The following is a 19,813-nucleotide window of genomic DNA, read 5'->3' as shown; positions in this document are numbered from 1 at the left end:
AGCACTGTGAAGATTCTGTCAACGTGCTAAGTATTATTATTATTCTACCACCGTTATTGGAACCAAATAACTTTATTGACATAATTTAAAGTTCTGACCTAAACCATCTGAAAAGAGGAGATTTGGTCTGAAATCAACAAGATGAAATTCAATAAAGACAAGTGCATAGTACTTCAGTTAGGAAGGAAAAATCAAATGCACAACTGCAATAAATGCTTAGGTCGTAGTACTGCTGAAAAGGATCTGGAGATAATAGCGGATAGCCCATTGAATATGAGTCAGCATATTCCGAGTTGTGAGAGAGGCTGATATTCTGGGTGTATTAACGGGAGTGTCCTATGTAAGACACAGGAGGTAATTGACCTGTTCTGCTCCAGCTGAGGTCTCACTAAGGCCGAATACTGTGTGCAGTTCTGGGCACCACATTTTAGGAAAGATGTGGATAAACTGGAGAGAGTCCAGAGAACAACAAAAATGATAAAAGCCTTAGAAAATCTGACCTATGAGGAAAGATTAAAAAAGTGGGTGTATTTAGTCTTGAGAGAGGAAGGCCGATGAGTGACCTGATAATAGTCTATAAAGATATTCAGAGCTGTTAGAAAGAGGACGATGATCAGTTGTTCTCAATGTCCACTGAAGGTAGGACAAGAAGTTATGGAGTTAATCTCCAGCAAGGGAGATTTAGGTTAGATATTAGGAAAAACTGTCTAACTATAAGGATAGTTAAATTTTGGAATGGGCTTCCAAATGGAATCACATCATTGGAGGTTTTTAAGAACAGGTTGGACAGACACCTGTCAGGGATGGTCTGGGTTTACTTGGTCCTGCCTCAGTGAAGGGGGCTAGATTTGATGACCTCTCAAGGTCTCTTCCCATCCTACATTTCTGTGATTTGTAATTAGAGCATCACTGTGTTCCTAACCTCTTAGTGTTTATGGTACTGTAGGGGTTCTTAACTGAATCTGTCCTGTTCTGTATCATTGTTTGTATTTCAGTGTCTAGGCATAATGGGATGAATTGCACAGTGTGATGACCTTGGTTCTGAATGTCCTTCCTTTTGCCACTTTGAGTTAGTATCTGTAACATTTTTGTTTCGTAATAAATATTGAGAAGTAATTTTCAAAAATTCTCATTTAGTACTTTGTGCCCTTTATTTTATTTACTTACATTGAATTTTCAGTTCCACTGGTCAGTAATGTTCATCACTTCTTGTCCAAACCCAGATTGTTAAGTACCTTGCTTTCGGTTTCATTCACTGCTTTGTTTGCGCCTGCTTGCTTTTGTGTTAGCAGTATGGCAAGGTTTATTCATTCAGGATTAGTGAATTCTGGTTCTTCCTTCTTGTGTCCCAACCAGTAATATAAATACTTGCTACTTTTAACAGGTCAGTTTCACAAAGCTGAAAATTATAAGCCAAATCAACTGGGAGAACAAATTTAAATGGAAAAATGTGAACAATAATTGGAAACTGTTTAAGAACATTTTACTAGATGCCCAAAAAGCCATAATCCCACAGGTGAAAAAGCTGGCCTATTTTAGAGGGGAAGTAAAAGCAGCCAAGAAAAAAATCAGTGTATAACAAATAGAAAAAGGGAACGTTGGCAGCAAAGAAAAATCTATTGCAGCAGATTTAAGGACAACAAGAAAGTTTTTAAAATATATCAGAAACAAAAGACATTCTGCTACTGGTCTATTACTAGATGTGTCCAGTTCCTCTCTTCTGCTGAGCCACCAGCGGTGGGTCCCCTGCTCATTAATTGTTGGTACAAGAGTTGTGGTGGATTCCACATCACTGGAAATATTTAAACCAGGATTGGATATTTTTCTAAGATATGCTCTAGCTCAGCTATTAGATTTGAAACAGGAATTAATTTAGGGAAGTCCTATGGATTGTGTTACGCAGGAGGTCAGACTATGTGATCACCATTGACCCTTTTAGCCTTAAAATTAATGAAACTGTGAGAGAGATTTCTATTTCAAACTCACTAAAATTCAGAAACCTAAACTCCTGGTATTAAGGAGAAGATGCACAGTGCCATTAAACATTTGGTTTTGATTTGAAAGAAACAGTACATTTTTCTTTGATCTAAATTTAAGTGCTGTTTGTACAGTACTTTGCGTGTTGAGTGAGATGATATCTTATTGTTTATCACTGTCTTTTAAAATAAGGCATTATGTGTCACGTGAATGTCATCAGTACAGTTAGGACATTCCTTGGAGGGAAAAGTCCCAATATTGGCAATATAGTCCAGGGGACTGGATCCTGGACTTGCAGTCAGGAGACTGGGCTCTGTTCCTGTTTGTATCACTGACTCCGTGATATCTTGGCCAAGTCATTTAACCTCTTTGCTTTTTAGTGTCTCCACCTGTAAAATAGGGATAATGACCCTTGTTCAACTTTGTATGACTCTGACATCTACAGATGCGCCATGTTGTTGTTGTTGTTATGAATCACCAATACTATTCATGCAGCTTCTAGGTTTTTTATTCGATGTCTCCCATCCACGTGTTTACCTGATTCACCTCTGATTAGTTTTTGAGATCTGACGGGATCACAGTATAATGGTGGTATGGACTAGAGGCAAGCTATGTTAATGTAGATTTTAATATTCAGCATTCATTAAGCAGTTTCTCTTTTGTTGAGCCCTAAATGGTGAGAAGTTCGGTAAAACAGAAATTTCCCTTTTTCTTCCGTGGGTTTGCAATGAAGAGGTAGGAGCCACCCCAACCTCAGTTTGGGAAAAGCTGCTATATAAACTTATAATATTCCAGCCTTTAAATTAATCTTAAATGTGCACTTCATTAATTTTTCTTAAATATTTTTATATTTCTAAAATGCAGTTAGCTAATCAATATATTACGAGTAACAGATAAAGTTTAAGAGCCACATCTTCAGCTAATGTTAACTGGTATGTGACCATTGGCTTCAGCTGAATTACACTGGTTTACACTAGCTGAGGATCTGGCCCTAAGTTTAAATACAACTTTATTTTTTTCATAGCTTCTATCATACCCGTAATATCCCAAAACACTTTACAGCATTAAAAATAATGGCAGAGGGACAAATTAAAAATGAAGCACTCACAAGGGTGAAAGCATGTTTTCAGAGCAGATTTTAAGAGAACATTGCACTGCTATATTGCCTTTCATTCAAGGATCCCAACACTCTCTAATACATTAATTAACTTACCAGGCCATAACCTATGCTGTATTAGGTGAGTATTAATTTCTCCATTTTACAGATGAGTATATGGAGGCATAGAGTGATTCTAAGCAGTTTTCCCCAGTGTTGCTTGATATAATGTGCCAAACTTTTACAGTGAGTGAGAAGCAAGGCTATGTCAGATGACAGGAGTTGCAAAGGACGAAGGATTTTATCCCAAGAGTGACAAAATTAAGTGAAGGCACAAAGAAGACCAGTGATAAAATTGAGGGAGAAAAGTAGAGATAGGCCTGGTCTACGATGTAGGTAGGAGCTCACTTTGGAGGGTGGTAAAGATGAGGGTTGGAGTTACCTTTCATATTCACGTGATTTTTAAAGCCAGTTTCCAGTTGCTATGAATTCAAAACAATGCCTGGCCTAGTGTCTTTTTCTTGTCCTTATCTTTTCAAGCATCTGATTTTCTGTTCTGTGGTTTCAGGATTTTTCAGAATAACACTTTTATTTGATTCTATTTTGGGTTTCTATGACCAACTATTAACAGTAATTGATGTCTAATTCACAATATTTGTAATCATTCAGTAGCTTTGTCATTCTTACCTCAAATTGATTGTCCTATTTCAGTAGCCTCATACATTTATGCTTAAGAGCAAAGAACAGAATTATACACATCTTTGATTTTTCCTGTTATTATTAACTTGATTTTCTTCTCCCATCCCTAAGATGTGCTGTTAAAGTTTGCCATATTATTTTAAGCGACAAAATTCATTCTTCTGTTTGAGTCTTCACCTTGGAATATGTTATCTGAGAGGACAAAGTTAGAAGATGGCCTAAAACCATAATTAATTTAAAAAAAATTAAAACTTGTCTTTTGAAAGTATTTTCAGTTATAGTTTAAGGTCGTTCTGAGAGAGCTCGCTCCCATACCTAATTGCGGTTTGTCTAGTAAGTTTTGACAGCTGTAAGTGGAAGTTGATAAAGCTCTAGAGTACACTGATGGAGAAGATGGGTTATTAGACTCTCAGCTCTCTGTGTACATAGATATCTAATAGCTATCAATTCCATGACAGGAACTAGCAAATAATATTTGAAGGGTAAATGGATTTCTTACTTAAATGTTAAGTTTCCATTACCTGCTCTGGCAATTTCATCTTTAAAAGGAATATGATGTGAATGCTAATGATCACGAATATGCTATAAAACGAAGCGGGGCTGCCTTAGCATGTGGACTTCCACATAATGGGTCTGGCAGTATCCCACATTCCTGGTGGTAGGAAAAAGTCTTTTGTCCAAATTCAACCCTAGGATAGTTGGGCACGTAATCCGTTGACTTCAATGAGGGTTGCTCTTGCTTACACAAAGGTTGATTTTGATTAATTGTTTCTGCTGCGGCGTGCCCTCTCCTCCTGTCTGCTGTAGGAAGAATAAGGTATGGAGATTTAGGTTAGATATTAGGAAAATCTTTCTAACTATAAGGGTAGTTAAGTTCTGGAATAGGCTTCCAAAGGAGGCTGTGGGATCTCCATCATCGGAGCTTTTTAAGAATAGGTTGGATAAACACCTGCCAGAGATGGTCTAGGTATATTTTGTCATGCCCCAGTACAGGGGGCTGGACTTGATGACCTCTCAACATCCTTTCCTGCCCTACATTTCTATCATTATATGGTTTGTCCATAGGGTGGAGACAATCATACAACAAAAGTGTCACCCTGGTCTTCTCTTTTCATCATATATTGCACAAACACACTCACTTGTTGCTCAGGCAGGAGGTTGATTTGTTTTGATTTGCTGCATTTAGTTTTTTGTCATCTTCACTTCCAGCAATGAAGATGGACCCAGTACTAAAAAGGCAAACGCTGAAAATGAAGAAGGCAGCTTTAGCATCGCAAACCTTGCTGAAGGCAATGTCACCACTGTAAGCACATCTTTACAAATCCTCTCTTTCATGGGAAAGAATAATTCTAGACCTTCCCTTGGGGACTCTTTCTATATTAATGGAGGGGCATCTCTCATCTGAAATCCATTTGATTGAGAATTACTTTCTGCTGGATGTAAAATGAACCTACTAGCCCTGTTCTTGTATATATCTGAATTAGTAGCCACCTAGTTCTGACTGCTTTTAAGGCAAAATTCTTCCTTCCCAACATGCATGAAACTCCCAAGAGCTATTCCATAGGTGTAAGATAATTAGAATTTCAGAACTGAGATTCACTGTTAGATACAAGAGCAGAATTTGCTCTTAGTTTTCTCTTGTATCTGCTTCTTTAAAAAGCAAAATAAAATCTTTCATATTCTGCTTTTTCCAAATGTTGCTATGATTTCAGAGCCTATTGTCTATATTGTTTGGGGATACAAATCACAAAATTGGTTTAATTCTGCTACCAAAGTTAAACAGTTAAATTAGCTTCCTATCTGTTAGGCTTCATTGGCATGCAAGTATGTGTTGGAGCTATGCATCTTCCTTTGCTTGCCTGATTTTGGAATCAGAGAAAAATAGTTATTTTATATAAATTAAGATAAAAGAATACCTCAGTTCTTTTCAACACTTGAAATGTATGACATGATTTAAAAAGAAAGAGGGCAGTGCTCATTTCACACCCAACATAAAAATCAGATTTTCTAATAGCATAGCATAGTATACTTTTGAAAAATGAGAAAAAAAAAAAACCACCCCACTAACAGATGGGCTTTCAAAGAAGCAATTTATTAGAAGAGCTGTGTGGGAAATGTTTGCTTGTAAAGCATTAAAATATAAAATAAATTTAGAATAATTTTGACTCACTGTTTGGGGAGCAGAATTTAAACACACCTTTTCCCTGAAGCCAAAATGGGTCTGGTGATGTAGGGGGAGTTTACATATAGAATATAGTCAGAAGACACTCAGAGGGAAAGTATTATAGGATGCAGGCAGCAAGTGGATGGGCTACATAGCCCTTTTCTATTCCCAGACCTTTACTGTGAAAGTTACTTGCAACCTAAAAAATTATATACTTTTCCTTGCATTCTTTTCAGTTTGCTATTAGAATATTTGTTAAAATACTAGGGGCCAAGTACTTCCCTCAGACCCACAAGCCAGTACTTAGCAGAAGGCAGAATTTGGCCTTAAAGACGAATATAATGTTGTGGGTTAGATTGATTAAGTCGGGAACAGAGCCAAGAGCATTTCTCCTCTATCTTCAGAACAGAGGAGCCTTTCTAAGAGGAGAAGACTGACCGTATATTTTGTTGTGACTCAGAGTTAATGTGGTACGCAGAAAAAGGATGCTAAGCAGCGTAGATTCATATGTCTGTAGCTCTTCTGCCCATTTGCGCAGTGAATCTTTCTTTCTGCCTGACCTGCTTTTAGTTCCCTTAGATGGTGTGAGGTCTCTGCACTTACAGGCTTTCTCAAAGCGTCAGTTCTGAAATGTCAGACTGGACCAGAAAGGGCAGCAGCTAGCAGAATTGAGTATTAGCTTTTCATTTCCAGTGTCTTATTGGAGGGCCAAACCAACTACTCTGTACCCACGTTGCTAAGAACTCTCACTCCTAATTAAGCATGGGTTAGGATGAATAAGCTACAAAAAGTCTGAAAGCTGAACTAGCCAGCAGCCTGAATTCCTGTACCTCTGACCTCCAGCACCTAGAGAACGTGATCAGTTCATAGTAGGGAAGTATAGTAAGTGTAAGTTCATCTTGTATAGCTGTTCATGTCAAAACTAGCCTTTGATCAGGGTTAACATTGCATCCTAAGAATTGTCCTTTATTTGACCCCATAATAGCAAAAAATGTAGCTTCTCCATCCATATTGAAATAAATTGATTGTAAATATTTCTGTTGATATACAGGAGGAAACGGGAGCTATGCGTTGGCATGTAGTATAATCATTCCTCGATCTTTTATAGGTTGGAAGTATTAACCCAGCAGAAAACTTCTGTGTTCTAGTGAGGCAGAAGAATGCTAACTTCAAGGAAGGTAAGTTGCTTTTATCTGCCTTAACTCTGTGTAACAGCATCTTCAGTGTTCAAATGTCCATAACAGAAAAATCATCACCACAGTTGGCACTAATTGGCCCTCTTGTTGATAGCCTCAGCTGAGGGCAGGGATTGTGTGAACTGGATACACTGAACATTCTGCTCATTGCTGGAGAAGTGGTTTTTCTGGATCGGGATTGAGGCATGTTGGCAGGACAGCATGTGAGAAGTCTGTCCTGCTACTGCTGATTTATCCCGTGCTGTGAAGAAATAAGAATTTAGTCTCTAATAATCTGCATAAATAAATAGGTTTCAGAGTAGCAGCCGTGTTAGTCTGTATCCGCAAAAAGAAGCATTGGCCTGCTAAACCCAGGGTTGCGAGTTCAATCCTTGAGGGGGCCACTGAGGGATCTGGGGCAAAATCAGTACTTGGTCCTGCTAGTGAAGGCAGGGGGCTGGACTCGATGACCTTTCAAGGTCCCTTCCAGTTCTAGGAGATGGGATATCTCCATTTAAACAGGAGTACTTGTGGCAGCTTAGAGACAAATGTATTTGAGCATAAGCTTCCGATGAAGTGGGCTGTCGCCCACGAAAGCTTATGCTCAAATAAATTTGTTAGTCTCTAAGGCTACACAAGTACTCCTATAAATAAATAGGTTTCCCTTATTACAGTGGGTCTCAAACTTTTTTTTACTGGTGACCCCTTTCATATCACAAGCCTCTGAGTGCGACCCCCCCCCAATACATTAAACACCCTTTTAAATATATTTAACACCATTATAAATGCTGGAGGCAAGCAGGGTTTGGGGTGGACGTAGACAGCTCGCGACCCCCCATGTATTGACCTCGTGACCCCCTGAGGGGTCCCAATCCCCAGTTTGAGAACCCCTGCCCTATTACTCTTGTGAGTGAGTGAATGAGGCTAGGTGCATTAAGGGGAGAAGTGCAAGTGAGAGTATGAATAACTAGCTAGTATCTGAATGATGGGAGATAGGAAGGCAGCACTTGTATGTATTAAATGTGCACTCCATCAGCCTATTATTCAGCACACAGAGAAGACAAGAAGGGGGACATTGATATAGAGGCGAGAGGAAGTGCCGACTGCAGTGACCAATCCATTGACTGTGATATTTGCATGTCCTGATCTTGAAAATCCAAGTACAATTTCCTCTGTGTTTACACCATTTCCCTCCCCTCACCCCCCTGGGGTTGGCCGTCATTTTCGCATAATCCCTAGCAATCCTGAAAATATTCATGGAGCACAGTTACAGTGGAATGAGTAAAAGACTTAGAGCTGCAAACGAGACCCAACCTGGAGTACAATGAGAAGAGTGATCCTGTACCAAGGCGCAGACAGATGCAGCAGTTTCAGGTGGTGCCTCCCAGAAAATGTGAAAGGGACCCTCTGTCTCTGAAAACCTTGGCTTTCAGGAGTGGGCAGAATGTGTTCAGAATTGGTCTTCTCTTTTTAGTATTTGGGAACCTGCTCTTTCGCATCAAAGCCCCCTTCTGGTGACTGATAGTGATTGCATGTTAGGAACAGTGTAAGTGAGAAAGAAACTGCTTTGAAATACTGGGAAATGAGAGAATCTACTATTTTTAGCAGGAGGGGATTGGGGAAAGATTTTTCACTTATTTTGGATCATGAATTCCTTCTGTGACACCTTGCTTTCCCTTTCCCCCCACGATCCATTTGTTGGGACTGGTTGTGCTTTTCTCCTGCCCAGGGAAACACAGGGTTCCGACCTTGGTTGTTGCCCCAGTAGGAGGTACTTTATTGGATTTGCAGGTGGCCTCTAGACTGGTGGTGGTCAAAGTGCAGCCCATAGAGTTGTACAAGGAGGCTCCTGGTGGACAGCCTTTTAATGGATGTTTGGCTGCTGGAAGCTACATTCTTGGGATGCGTTCGTTGTTCCATCTTGATCCAAGCAGCCAGGGCTCTTTTCTGACCTGGGCAGTCTCCCACACCCACACCTCCATATTAAGGAAGGCAATTTCAGGCTACTCTGTTTTTTGCGAAATAAATGCAGCAGTCAAGGTTGAGCAGCAGTAAAGCAGAACGGCTACCAAAATGCATGGAATGTCACAGTTAGATGTGCTGATATAAAAGCATAGAAGGTCACTGTTAAGATTTTGCATTGTAGTGTAAGTAGGATGAAGTTGGGTCTGTATTGCTGCCTCTAGGAGATAGAAGGGAAAGCCTTGTGGAGGGCGTTAACCATAGTGTTTGAGGCAAAATGAAGATGGAAAGGGCTGCCCAAGTTTTTCTGCTTATTATTTTCATTCTTTTAAGGTTTTGAGTAGATGAGGTATGTCCTGCCACCACCTATTGCCACTAAACGTAGTGTCTGTTTGCTGATCAAAACAAAAGGTATCTGCACAGTGTGGTTCATGGGTATTTCACTCAGTTCTTTGCACCTTTTAAACATAGATTGATGTGCATGCTAAGATGTACTGGTATATTAATTTATGAATACAGTCTGTTAAAGCTTATATCACAGTTTATTGCCCTGAATTTTGATAGTTAAAACTCACTGAAATTATAAACAAATGTCCTGTTTTTTAAAATGGGTTTTAATTCAAGCAAACAGCAGAAATCCCCTCATTCAGAAATTGTATTTGACATCGTACTTCCAAACCTCAGATACATCAAAATGCAGTGGACTATACTGTAGGCCAAAGTGGAATCCAAATAAAAACCATAAATAAAATACTCTGTTGCAGCAATTAAGTAAATCATACAGGAAAGGGATTTAAGCCACAAATACTAAAATCTGCATAATGGACATATTGAAAACTATTTATATTTAAGGTTATATTTAAACTTGTCCATTATTCAGTAGCTGTCCCCGAAATGGTTGCCATCTGCGTTTGGATGGCTTTTGTCACTTCCAGCAATCTGCCTTCATTTTGTGTATGATATGGCCTATAATTACAGGATATGGTTATATGGAATGCAGTTCAGATACCCATTAAGGAAGAGAGATGGGAGACACTGAAAATAAAAACATTTTCAGCACATTCATTTTTCTTCTTTAAAGCCCTTAATAGTAGCTTGATATATAAAAAAATTACAGACATACTTTTTAATGGCTTGATATATTGCTTTTTTGTGGTGTATAATAGTGGACCCTGCCTTAAACCTGCTGAATAGTTTTGGATTTTTATACTTTTGATATCATACTTCAGGAGGGAAATATTTTTTTCTTGCAGAAAATGTGAAATGTAAAGCCCCTATGCAGAGAAAGATATATTATGTGGCATTCAAATAGTTTATTGAAAAAAGTAACCAGATACCAACCTGCATTTAATTATTTTAAAATTTGACATAAAAACGAGAAGAGAGAGTTTGTGTTTTATTTTGCTTCTTTATGAGGTAGAAAGAATGCCCGAGAGTCTTCCGTGCTAGGCAGAATCTCAATTTCTAATGAAAAATTAAGAAAAAAAATGAGGAATAAAAAAAATCCTGTGATGACTGAAGACCCAGTCAGTCAAACGATGACTTTGCAAGAGCCAAGAGAGTAAAAGTGGAACTATTAAGAGGAGAAAAGATTTGTAATCAGACTGTTTTAATATTTTGGAGAAAGGAAGGTATTTTTTAGACATTGAAGTTATATAGGTGTTAAAAAAGTAGTATTTTAAAGATCAGCCACGCCACCACCTCCTTTCTCCATTATTAAGGTGAGGACACTAATGATACACATCTTATACCATCCCCAACAAGTTCTCCAGCAAAACCATTGAAGCCTGGACCTGATGTTTCTGGTATTTCCCAGGTTAAAACAACCACAACAACAAACCCCCAAACATGAAAAAACCCGTCCGAAAGGCTTGACAGGATTTTTTTTTTTTTTTAAAGAAGCGAAGAAGGGTACAAGCTGGTCCTGTGCAGTGACTACACTAGCACTTTGAAGCTATTGCACTTGCAAGGGTGGGCTCTAGCTTTGTGGCATTCATGGAAGAAAGCAGCGTGCCTGCTAAGTAAACAGAGGGCCATGTGCCGAGTTTCACAGTATACACAATGTGTAACCCTTTTAGCTAGCAGAAGCCAGCTCATTGAAAGTATATGTATCTATTGGGGATGATTAGAGAATGTCCTGATTTCAGACCGGCACAAGGGTTGTCCCAATTTCAAATAGGCAGGGGCAGAAGCGCTTTCTGAGACTGGCACTCCAATTTGTTGTCAAACCATAATCATCTTCACTTTGTAATGGAAGTGTGTGTGGTTTGTCGCTGTACAGTGCCACTCGTGGCTGACATGATCTGCTGTATTTGAGGAGGCCGACTTGCTGGTGTGATAATTATTGCGGATGAAGCTGGCATTTTTCATTGTCTGTGTTTTTTTCAAATAGCTTCACTCTCTCGTTTACTGTTCATGGCCACAAAGATGTCATTTTATGCAGGTCTTGCTCAGAGTAGGTTACAAGTGCTCAGTCATCCACAAAGAGCAGTTCCTCTAATAAGAGCTTCTGACAACTTTGTCAGTGCATGCAAATAAAATAGATTAGTTTGTCTGAGTGAAATCTAATCCTTACTCCAGGGATAGATCACGAGTTGCTTCATCTACCATTGCTTCAAAGAAAAGTCTAAAACACACCAGGGACATTATGCACCCTTCCATCATTATAGTGCCAAAAGGGTTGAACATCATTTTACCTGGATAGACTTTTACAAGCATGCTGTCTATTCTCCAATTGTTGGATAATAGCGGACATCTTATCCTGGCAGCCATATTTTCTTATAAGCCCCCAGAGACTAGGGTTGCTGACACACTTGAGTTAGATTGATAAAAGAGTGTGTATAGGTCTTTTGTTTTGTTCCGTGAATTTTCCTTGCAATTGGTTCGCATCAAAAATCTTATCAGACAGCCTGCATTGTGGCCAAAACACACCGTGCTGATTCTGGCACTGTGGTGTCTCATGTCCAGCAATCAGATTAGATTAGAAGTACTTTCAGTATTCTCCTAGTAAAGCGGTGTTGCTGCAATTACAGCTGTGGAATTTATGGTGAAGAGCACTATAGAAATGCCTAGAAAGAATTAGTAATACCACTGTCACTCTTTGAGTCTTTGTGCTTGTTGCAATGTTGTCAATTTTTCTTACTCCCAGACATTGCAGAGAAATGACATTAGAGAGTCAATCAGTGCATCACATCCACATGTATAGATCCCAGCAAGTATCCTATCCGGCCTAGGAGACTCATAGTGTTTCCATAGCTTTGCAAATCTCCTCATAAGTAGAAATTATATCCAGGTTGTTTTACATCAGATTGTTTCATGTTGGTAAGTGAATTGCTATGATGATAGATTTGCTTTGGAAATTTATCAAGTGTTCACACCAGGGGTGGTACTTTCTTGATAAGCACCTCTGTATATAGAAGTGCAGCAAAGATTATTACGTTTTATTATAAGACACTAGTATTTCTTGTTGGTATATATTTGATTTTAGTTCACCTGCTTGCTTACTACCCCAGGTATCTTTCATATATCAGAGATAGTTTGGATTTTGCTGCCAGATACACCAAAATCTATGACTGATTTGATGAAAATACTTAAGCCATTCGAAGATTTGTGTATTAAATTGCTTGGAAGTTCTCTGTAAATCTGCCTCTTATCTGCAGATTATTGGTCATCCAAAGCAGTCACTCAGCTGCTACCAGTTATATCTGTCGTATATAGTCCATTTCTCCTCAGTATCTAATCAAGCACTGTTTCTTGTATTGTGTTTTGGCCCAAACACAACACAATACAAGATTATATATGAGTGTTTATTCACTACTGCATCTTTAAAGCAATGCGATTCTTACTTCTTGACTACTTGGCTTGAGGACTTTAGAAGTTGAACTTGTATGTATGTTTATCGTCTTGGAGTCAATCTGGCATATTTCACCAAAGGTAGAAGCACTAGTAAATGTATCTTCCAACAGAGAATGTCTCCTGCATTAACAGAGAGATGGACTAGATAAATTAATTGCTCTTCTCCTTCTGTAATATCTGTTTCTGTAGTTTGCCCATCATATAATCACTTAATTCATTATATAACCCAATCAGCTGTACCATGGGAAAGAAGTAGGGAAGACCAAAACTTCCTGGCAGTGAGAGGGAAAATGCTGACAACTGGGACTGCAGGTCAGGGTAACACAGGATTTCCAGCTCCTTCAAAATGTAGCAGTCCTTCTCTTTAGATAGAAAAATTACAAAAGAGTGTATCACACCAATCATCTGAACTGGGTAGAGTTTCTCAGTTCAGATAAGGTAAGGTGTCCATTCTTAAAGGCCTTCCGTGTTTGGGGCCCTTATATGGTACATCAGAGACCAACTCTCCAATCAAAAGACACCAAGACAGCTATGCTTCTCTGGGACAGTTCAGCTAATTGTGTCCAGGATGAAGCTTGAGAGGCCAGAGGTAAGGTATTCTTAGCCAAGAGCCCTCATCTGTGGAACAACCTACAGCAGGAGATAAGACTGAAGGGACACCTAACTCTTATCAGAGCATGTTGCAAAACTCACCGTTTGGCAAAAGCACAAAGACCTTCCCATGACAACCAAAACCAAGAAATCATAGAGTCATAGACTTCAAGGTCAGAAGGGACCATTATGATGGTCTAGTCTGACCTGCACAACACAGGCCACAGAATCTCACCCACCCACTCCTGTAATAAACCCCTAACCTATGTCTGAGCTATTGAAGTCCTCAAATCATGGTTTAAAGACTTCAAGGTGCAGAGAATCCTCCAGCAAGTGACCCGTGCCCCACAATGCAGCGGAAGGCCCCTTCCTTACATTATAAAGTTGCATCATGACACAATTTGGGGTTTTTTTTAGTCCCCTAGGACAAATCTCACGAAGTAGCAGTCCAGGATTTCTAGCATGTAAAACTCCATGTTCTGATGCCTGCAAATGCTACAGAAATTAAAAAAAAAAAGTAAAAGAAAAAACGAAGTGTCTGATAATTCCTAGCAGTGTGCAGGAATCATTCTGACAATAAAGACTCGTATTATACTCTCTTAGTGCCTGGGGTTTTAATTTAACACATCAATGAAAAGCCAGCATTTAAAAGGAGAAAAAAAAACCAGCAGGACTTGCTTTTATTAGTGCAATTTGTAAGAAATTAGAACATTTAATGAGAAAATCGTTAAGCATGAAAAAATGGACTGACTTAACTTGTGGAGTTCAATTTAGTTTGTTAGTTACTGGTAAAATAAATAAATAAAAATGTTGTGACTGTCCTGTGTGGAGGAGGGATGAGCCTTTTATGTATTTGAATTCAATTTTTTGTGCCATCAGTGAAGCATTGTACAGAACCATTGTACATTTCCTCCTCTATGGACATCATAGGTTCAGCAGATACCAGGGAGAGGGTGGGGTGCCTCTTATTTTACAACTGTTGTCATTATAGCTATTGTCCTTTAAACTAAGTTCAGGTGAGTGTTTTGCAGAACATGGAACCAGTGGCTAGTTGTATACAGTCTGGAGCAGAGTGAAAGAAGAGTAGAATCCAGATTCAACAGTTCTGGAATCTTCTATAGTTCTCTGACCCCAAACTTACCAGCGTGTTACCAGTCCTACCCTTCTTGGCTTTTCCCAGTGCTCTAGCCCAGTGGTTCTCAACCCAGGGCCCCCTGGGGGGAAATGAGCAGGTTTCAGGGGGCTGCCATTATAAACCAGAGAGAAGGGCCGGCGTTAGACTCTTGGGGCCCATGGCAGAAAGCTGAAGCCTGAGCCCTGCTGCCCGGGGCTGAAGCCAGGGCCTGAGCCGCCGCCGCCCAGGCTTGAAGCCGAAGCAACTTAGCTTCATGGGACCACCTGTGGCATCGGACCCCATGCTGTTGCCCTGTTTGCTGCCCCGGCTTTTAATCTACTGGCTATGCAGAAAAACAGTTGTGGTGGCACAGGTGGGCTGTGGAATTTTTAATAGCATGTTGGGGCGGAGGGGGAGGTGCGGGCGGCTCAGAAAGAAAAAGGTTTAGAACCCCCGCTCTAGCTGATCTCAGCACACCTTGGGGTTGGAGTCCACTGCTTTGATGAGATAATCCAATGGAAAATCAGTACCATGTGTTGTCACATAACAAGTTTATGTCTACTGCATGTAGGAGAGTTAGGGGAAAATCCTATCTTGCCATCAGAGGGACTTATGCATCCATAAGGAACAAGAGAGAATAATGTATTGGTTATTGTGTGTGTCCAGTAGTTCCCATGGTGTGCCGAGTGCTGTCCAAATAAAGAAGGCATGATGCCTGCCCTGAAGAGCTCACAGTCTAAAGATAGACAAGTAATCAGAATGAAGGGGGAGGAGAGACGGGAAGCAACTACTATATGATTATTCTAACAAATATATATATAAATAGGACATGTTACTTACACTTCTTAAATTCTTTTTTAGCCTGATGGTCTGCTTGGACTGTGGTTTCCTGAAAGCACCTGTTAAAATATTTTATGTTCTCAGTTCTAGCAGACTTTTTGAGTAACTGGTTATGGAATTTGTATGTTATAATGACTACTCTAGTGATGATGGTCTTTATTAGCTATGAATGGAAATTATAAAAGCGTTATCATTTGCTTTAGTTATTATCCTGAGTTGCAGTGGGTTGGGACTTGCAAGTATGTACGTATAATGTAGGCTTCAGCAGACTGAACAGCACTTATGGTAAACAAGCCTTAAAATACAACATTGCTGAGTAAGTAAGTCAAAGTAGAACGTTTTTTGGGACTTGTTATATATTGTACTTGGATTTTAGTTTCATTGGTGTTGTAGATGAAATATGAAATGCTTCAGAATTTGAAAACTGAATAACTTCTCTTCATCCATCTCTGGGAAGCTTATGTATTTAACAGTATTACAGTAGAATGCAGAAGTTCGCCAAATGAGTATAAGCTATGGAGAAGAACTAGAAGAACAAAACTGTACCTTGATCTGAGCCTTTTCTAAACGTACGCAAAGGGAAATCCTTCACCTGATTACTAGAATTGCTGCTTAGCTGACAAAGTTATCCTGGGTATGTCCCATTGCCCATGTCTGTAGGTAATGAATAGGCATCCTCACCATGACCTCTGTGGGGTGTATGTACACAGCAGATGAAGATGGGCAAATATTTTTCACTAATCATTAAGCAAGTAAAAGAACAAAATGTGGGCGAATACTCAGGACTTCCACTGTCTTTATTTTTGGCATTTTACTTTTCACATTTTCCAGTGTGTTTTACAACTGTCTGCCTTTTGAGTCTCTCAACAGCGAGGATACAATTGGTCTTCCAGTTCTTACCATTACATGTCTGTCTGTCTCCTTCCCTCTGTCTCTTTCTCTTTCACACAATTGATGTAAATGTTGATATATAGACACACATCTTCCCTGGTATTGTTTACACTGCGTTCCACTTTGAAGAATGATTAAGATGATTGTACTGAGGGCTAAAATGTATTCAGAAGGCCCCGGTAATAAGGTTTCTCTAGTAACATCCACACGTGAGAGTCTAGCAACTAGAGATTATTCTGTTGCTGCAGCTATGACATTATTCCACTTACTGAAAACCTAACATTTTCATTGAAATGTCTGTCTTTCACAGATGATTTAGGCATTATACTTAGTGAAGTAAAACAGCCTCTCTCAACTTTCTGATAGTAGGTGCTCCAATTCTACTGTCCACCAAGCAAGCAGGGTCAGTGCTTGTGTTCTTGATCTCAAGTTGTAAATTCTCCTGCCTCAGCCACATTGGGATTTGTTAGAAATTTTATAGACGAAATGAAGATTATTTTCTGCAGCTTAGAGTAGGGGCTTCATTATTGGGTGAGATGAGCAGGTTGATGCAACATTGATATGATTGACTGTTGTTACCAATAGATGTGCTGTAGTTACAGAAGAACAGGCTGCAGGAGAAACAAGGAAAGTACAGCCAGCTAAAGAGAAGGATTTTCTTCCTTCTGAAAGTGTGCATTTCCCTCTTTTTGTCTTCCAGTGAGCCAGCAGCTGGTAAACCGCATTGAACAGTTCTTGGAAACTAAAGGTTTACAGTACTATATGAAGAGCATCAACTGTATTAGAGTTTTCAGAGAGGAGGCCATTAAGGTAATGATAATATGTGAAAACTCTACTTTGTGTGAGATGTCAGGGCATAATGTGCAGACCTACTATGTTCCTTCAGCGATTATGACAAGCTAGCAACAGGACAAGATCAACAGATCTAAGTCAATTATACCACATTGGAAATTTAAAAGAGATTTTAATGTTGTTTTGTTCCTTTGGCCTCAACAGAATAAGGACCAGATACTGCTGTGGTTTCTTAATATGAAAAGACAATACCTGTGACCTAGTGGTTGAAAAGGAGAACTATGCCATCCTCCAAATAGCTTCTTAAACAAAACTAGTCACAAAAGGGTCTGTGCAGCTTTGTGAAATGCAGTTTCTTTTGTGATGCCCTGCACATTAGAAGCTCTGGTGAATGTGCAGTGGTTTGGAATGTCTTTTTTTCTTGTTCCCCATGTTAGATGTTTTTATGATGCATTAAGATTACAGCTCTTTGGTATTAAGCTAACTTTATTTTTCTGTTATCTTTGTTGTCATTTTTCTAGCTGTCAGAGGTGCTGTGCTTTAATGATTTCCTGCGGGCTCTAAAAGAAAAGGTGGAAGACCAAACCTTAGCTGATTTCTGGGAGATTCTGATACAAGGTATGACGACAATTGACTCTCCCTCTGCATCTCCCACACAATTTTTCTTCAAATGGTAAATTGTGTGAGAGGAATCTACATGTTAGCAGCTGGAAATGAATGCAGACCAGAATTTCTAGTGTAGAGAGTTGATGCATGCCATGTAAAACTTGTCTTTCACTGCTATATAGCTTTGTTTTGCACTGGTTTCATATAAACAGTACACATCTACCTCGATATAACGCTGTCCTCGGGAGCCAAAAAATCTTACTGCGTTATAGGTGAAACCGCGTTATATCGAACTTGGTTTGATCTGCCGGAGTGTGCAGCCCTGCCCCCCCCCCCCCCCCCCGGAGCGCTGCTTTACCGCATTATATCCGAATTTGTGTTATATTGGGTCGCGTTATATTGGGGTAGAGGTGTATTTCAAAATGCTATCCCAAGTTAAATACAGTTACAATGGTAAATTGATAGCACAGTGAGAGAGAAATTAAACAGTATAGGGCAAGGAAGAGACAATATTTCAGATACATTTTAAAATAAATGGAGAGCTGATGCACTGGCAAGAGAGGAAGGCTCTTCCAGATGGCAGAAGCTGCAAAGAAGACTCTCACAAAGTGATCAGTGACATATTTCAGTGATGTAAGAGTGACCTGCAGGAAGGAATACGTAGTAACACGACACACTGATGATTAAACTGAGGAGGAAGGCAGCATACTTCTAAAAGACTTGGATGGACTAGGAGCAGTAGGCAAATAAGTGAGGATTTTTATGAGCATGAAAAACCTGATGCTCTAAAAATTCTTCCCTTTACTTGGCACGAGTGCTTATGAAAATATATTTTAAATGCACAGTTGCCTCCTTTCATTGTACATATGGTAATATATAATTTGCTTTTGCCTAGCACCTTTCAGATAGAAGGACTCGAAACTACATATAGTGGCGACTTCACCCATTGCTGAAATCCAGCTATTGCTAGGATAGAGCACAGCAACAGCTTAGGACATCACACGGAGAATATCGTATCCAGTTGAAACTGGGACGGGAGTGGGGGAGGAAACAGGCTTGAGAAAGTTTAATTAGCCACATAATAAACCTTTGAAAATACTGGGATTTGGACCAGCCCAAATCATGCTGGTATGTTCTGTTGTAATAATTTACAGATGGAACAAACCAGAATTTCCAACAAGATGAACAATTTCAGGAGGAAGAAGAATTTACAAATACAAGCTGCACTATCAGTGATTTGCATATAGGGAATGACTGTTTCACTTTGCGTAGGGGAAGATAAAGTGTTTTATGCATAATCTGTCTAAACATTGGTTTGTGTGGCAGAAGTGAACTTCTCTTGGATGATTAGAAGTTAGAGGGTCTACTGCAGGGGTCAGCAACCTACGGCACGCGTGCCAAACACAGCACGCAAGCCGATTCTGAGTGGCACGCAGCTCCCTGCCGCGGTCCCAGCCCCCCCGCTCACCGCTCTCCCCTGCGGGGGCAGGAGGCAGAAGCTTGGTTCTGCAGCAGCCAAGCTTCCCCTCTCCCCCTCTTCTTCCCCCAGCTGTGCTTTCCGGCCCCTCCTCCTCTCCGTCCCTGGCCAATCAGCTGATGGCCCTAGTGAGGGGGCAGGGGAAGAGCGGCAGCGTGCATACAGCTCCATAGTGGACGCAGAGAGAGGTAGGGACGGAGCCTGGGGGAAGGGGGTGGAACAGGGCATATCCCTTCCAGCCCCCTGCCATGAAGGGAGCATCCTCACGAGCCGAGCACCCCAGCCCTCTGCCCTGCACCCCCACCCCTCTGCCCCGAACCCCCCCACCCCAACACATACCCATCCCTCTGTCCTGCACCCCCACCCACACTCAGCCTTCTGCCCTGAACCCAACACACACCCAGCCTTCTGCCCTGCACCTCCCACACCTCAACACACACCCAGCCTTCTGCTCTGCACCCTCACACCCCCCAGCCGTCTGCCCTGAACCCTCCCACACACCCAGCCTTCTGCCCTGCACCCCCAACCCTCTGCCCTGAACCCCCCACACCCCAACACACCCCCAGCCTTCTGC

At 40.4% G+C, this 19,813-nt stretch overlaps 1 protein-coding gene across 1 annotated transcript in view; it reads left to right on the top strand.

Moving 5' to 3' along the window:
- The window catches only part of XRCC5 (X-ray repair cross complementing 5), a gene marked incomplete in the record, with an annotated part of 65,925 nt that overhangs the window by 34,431 nt on the left and 11,681 nt on the right, over nt 1-19,813 (top strand). Inside the window, 4 exon segments of the mRNA XM_034785435.1 lie at nt 4,982-5,075; nt 7,045-7,114; nt 17,065-17,174; nt 17,678-17,774. Of these exon segments, the coding sequence (XP_034641326.1) occupies nt 4,982-5,075; nt 7,045-7,114; nt 17,065-17,174; nt 17,678-17,774 (371 nt within the window).

This window comes from Trachemys scripta, chromosome 11, assembly GCF_013100865.1.
Source record: "Trachemys scripta elegans isolate TJP31775 chromosome 11, CAS_Tse_1.0, whole genome shotgun sequence".
Classification (NCBI taxonomy): domain Eukaryota; kingdom Metazoa; phylum Chordata; order Testudines; family Emydidae; genus Trachemys; species Trachemys scripta.
Note: the sequence above shows the minus strand (reverse complement) of the source record. Positions and strands in the feature narration are given on the sequence as shown.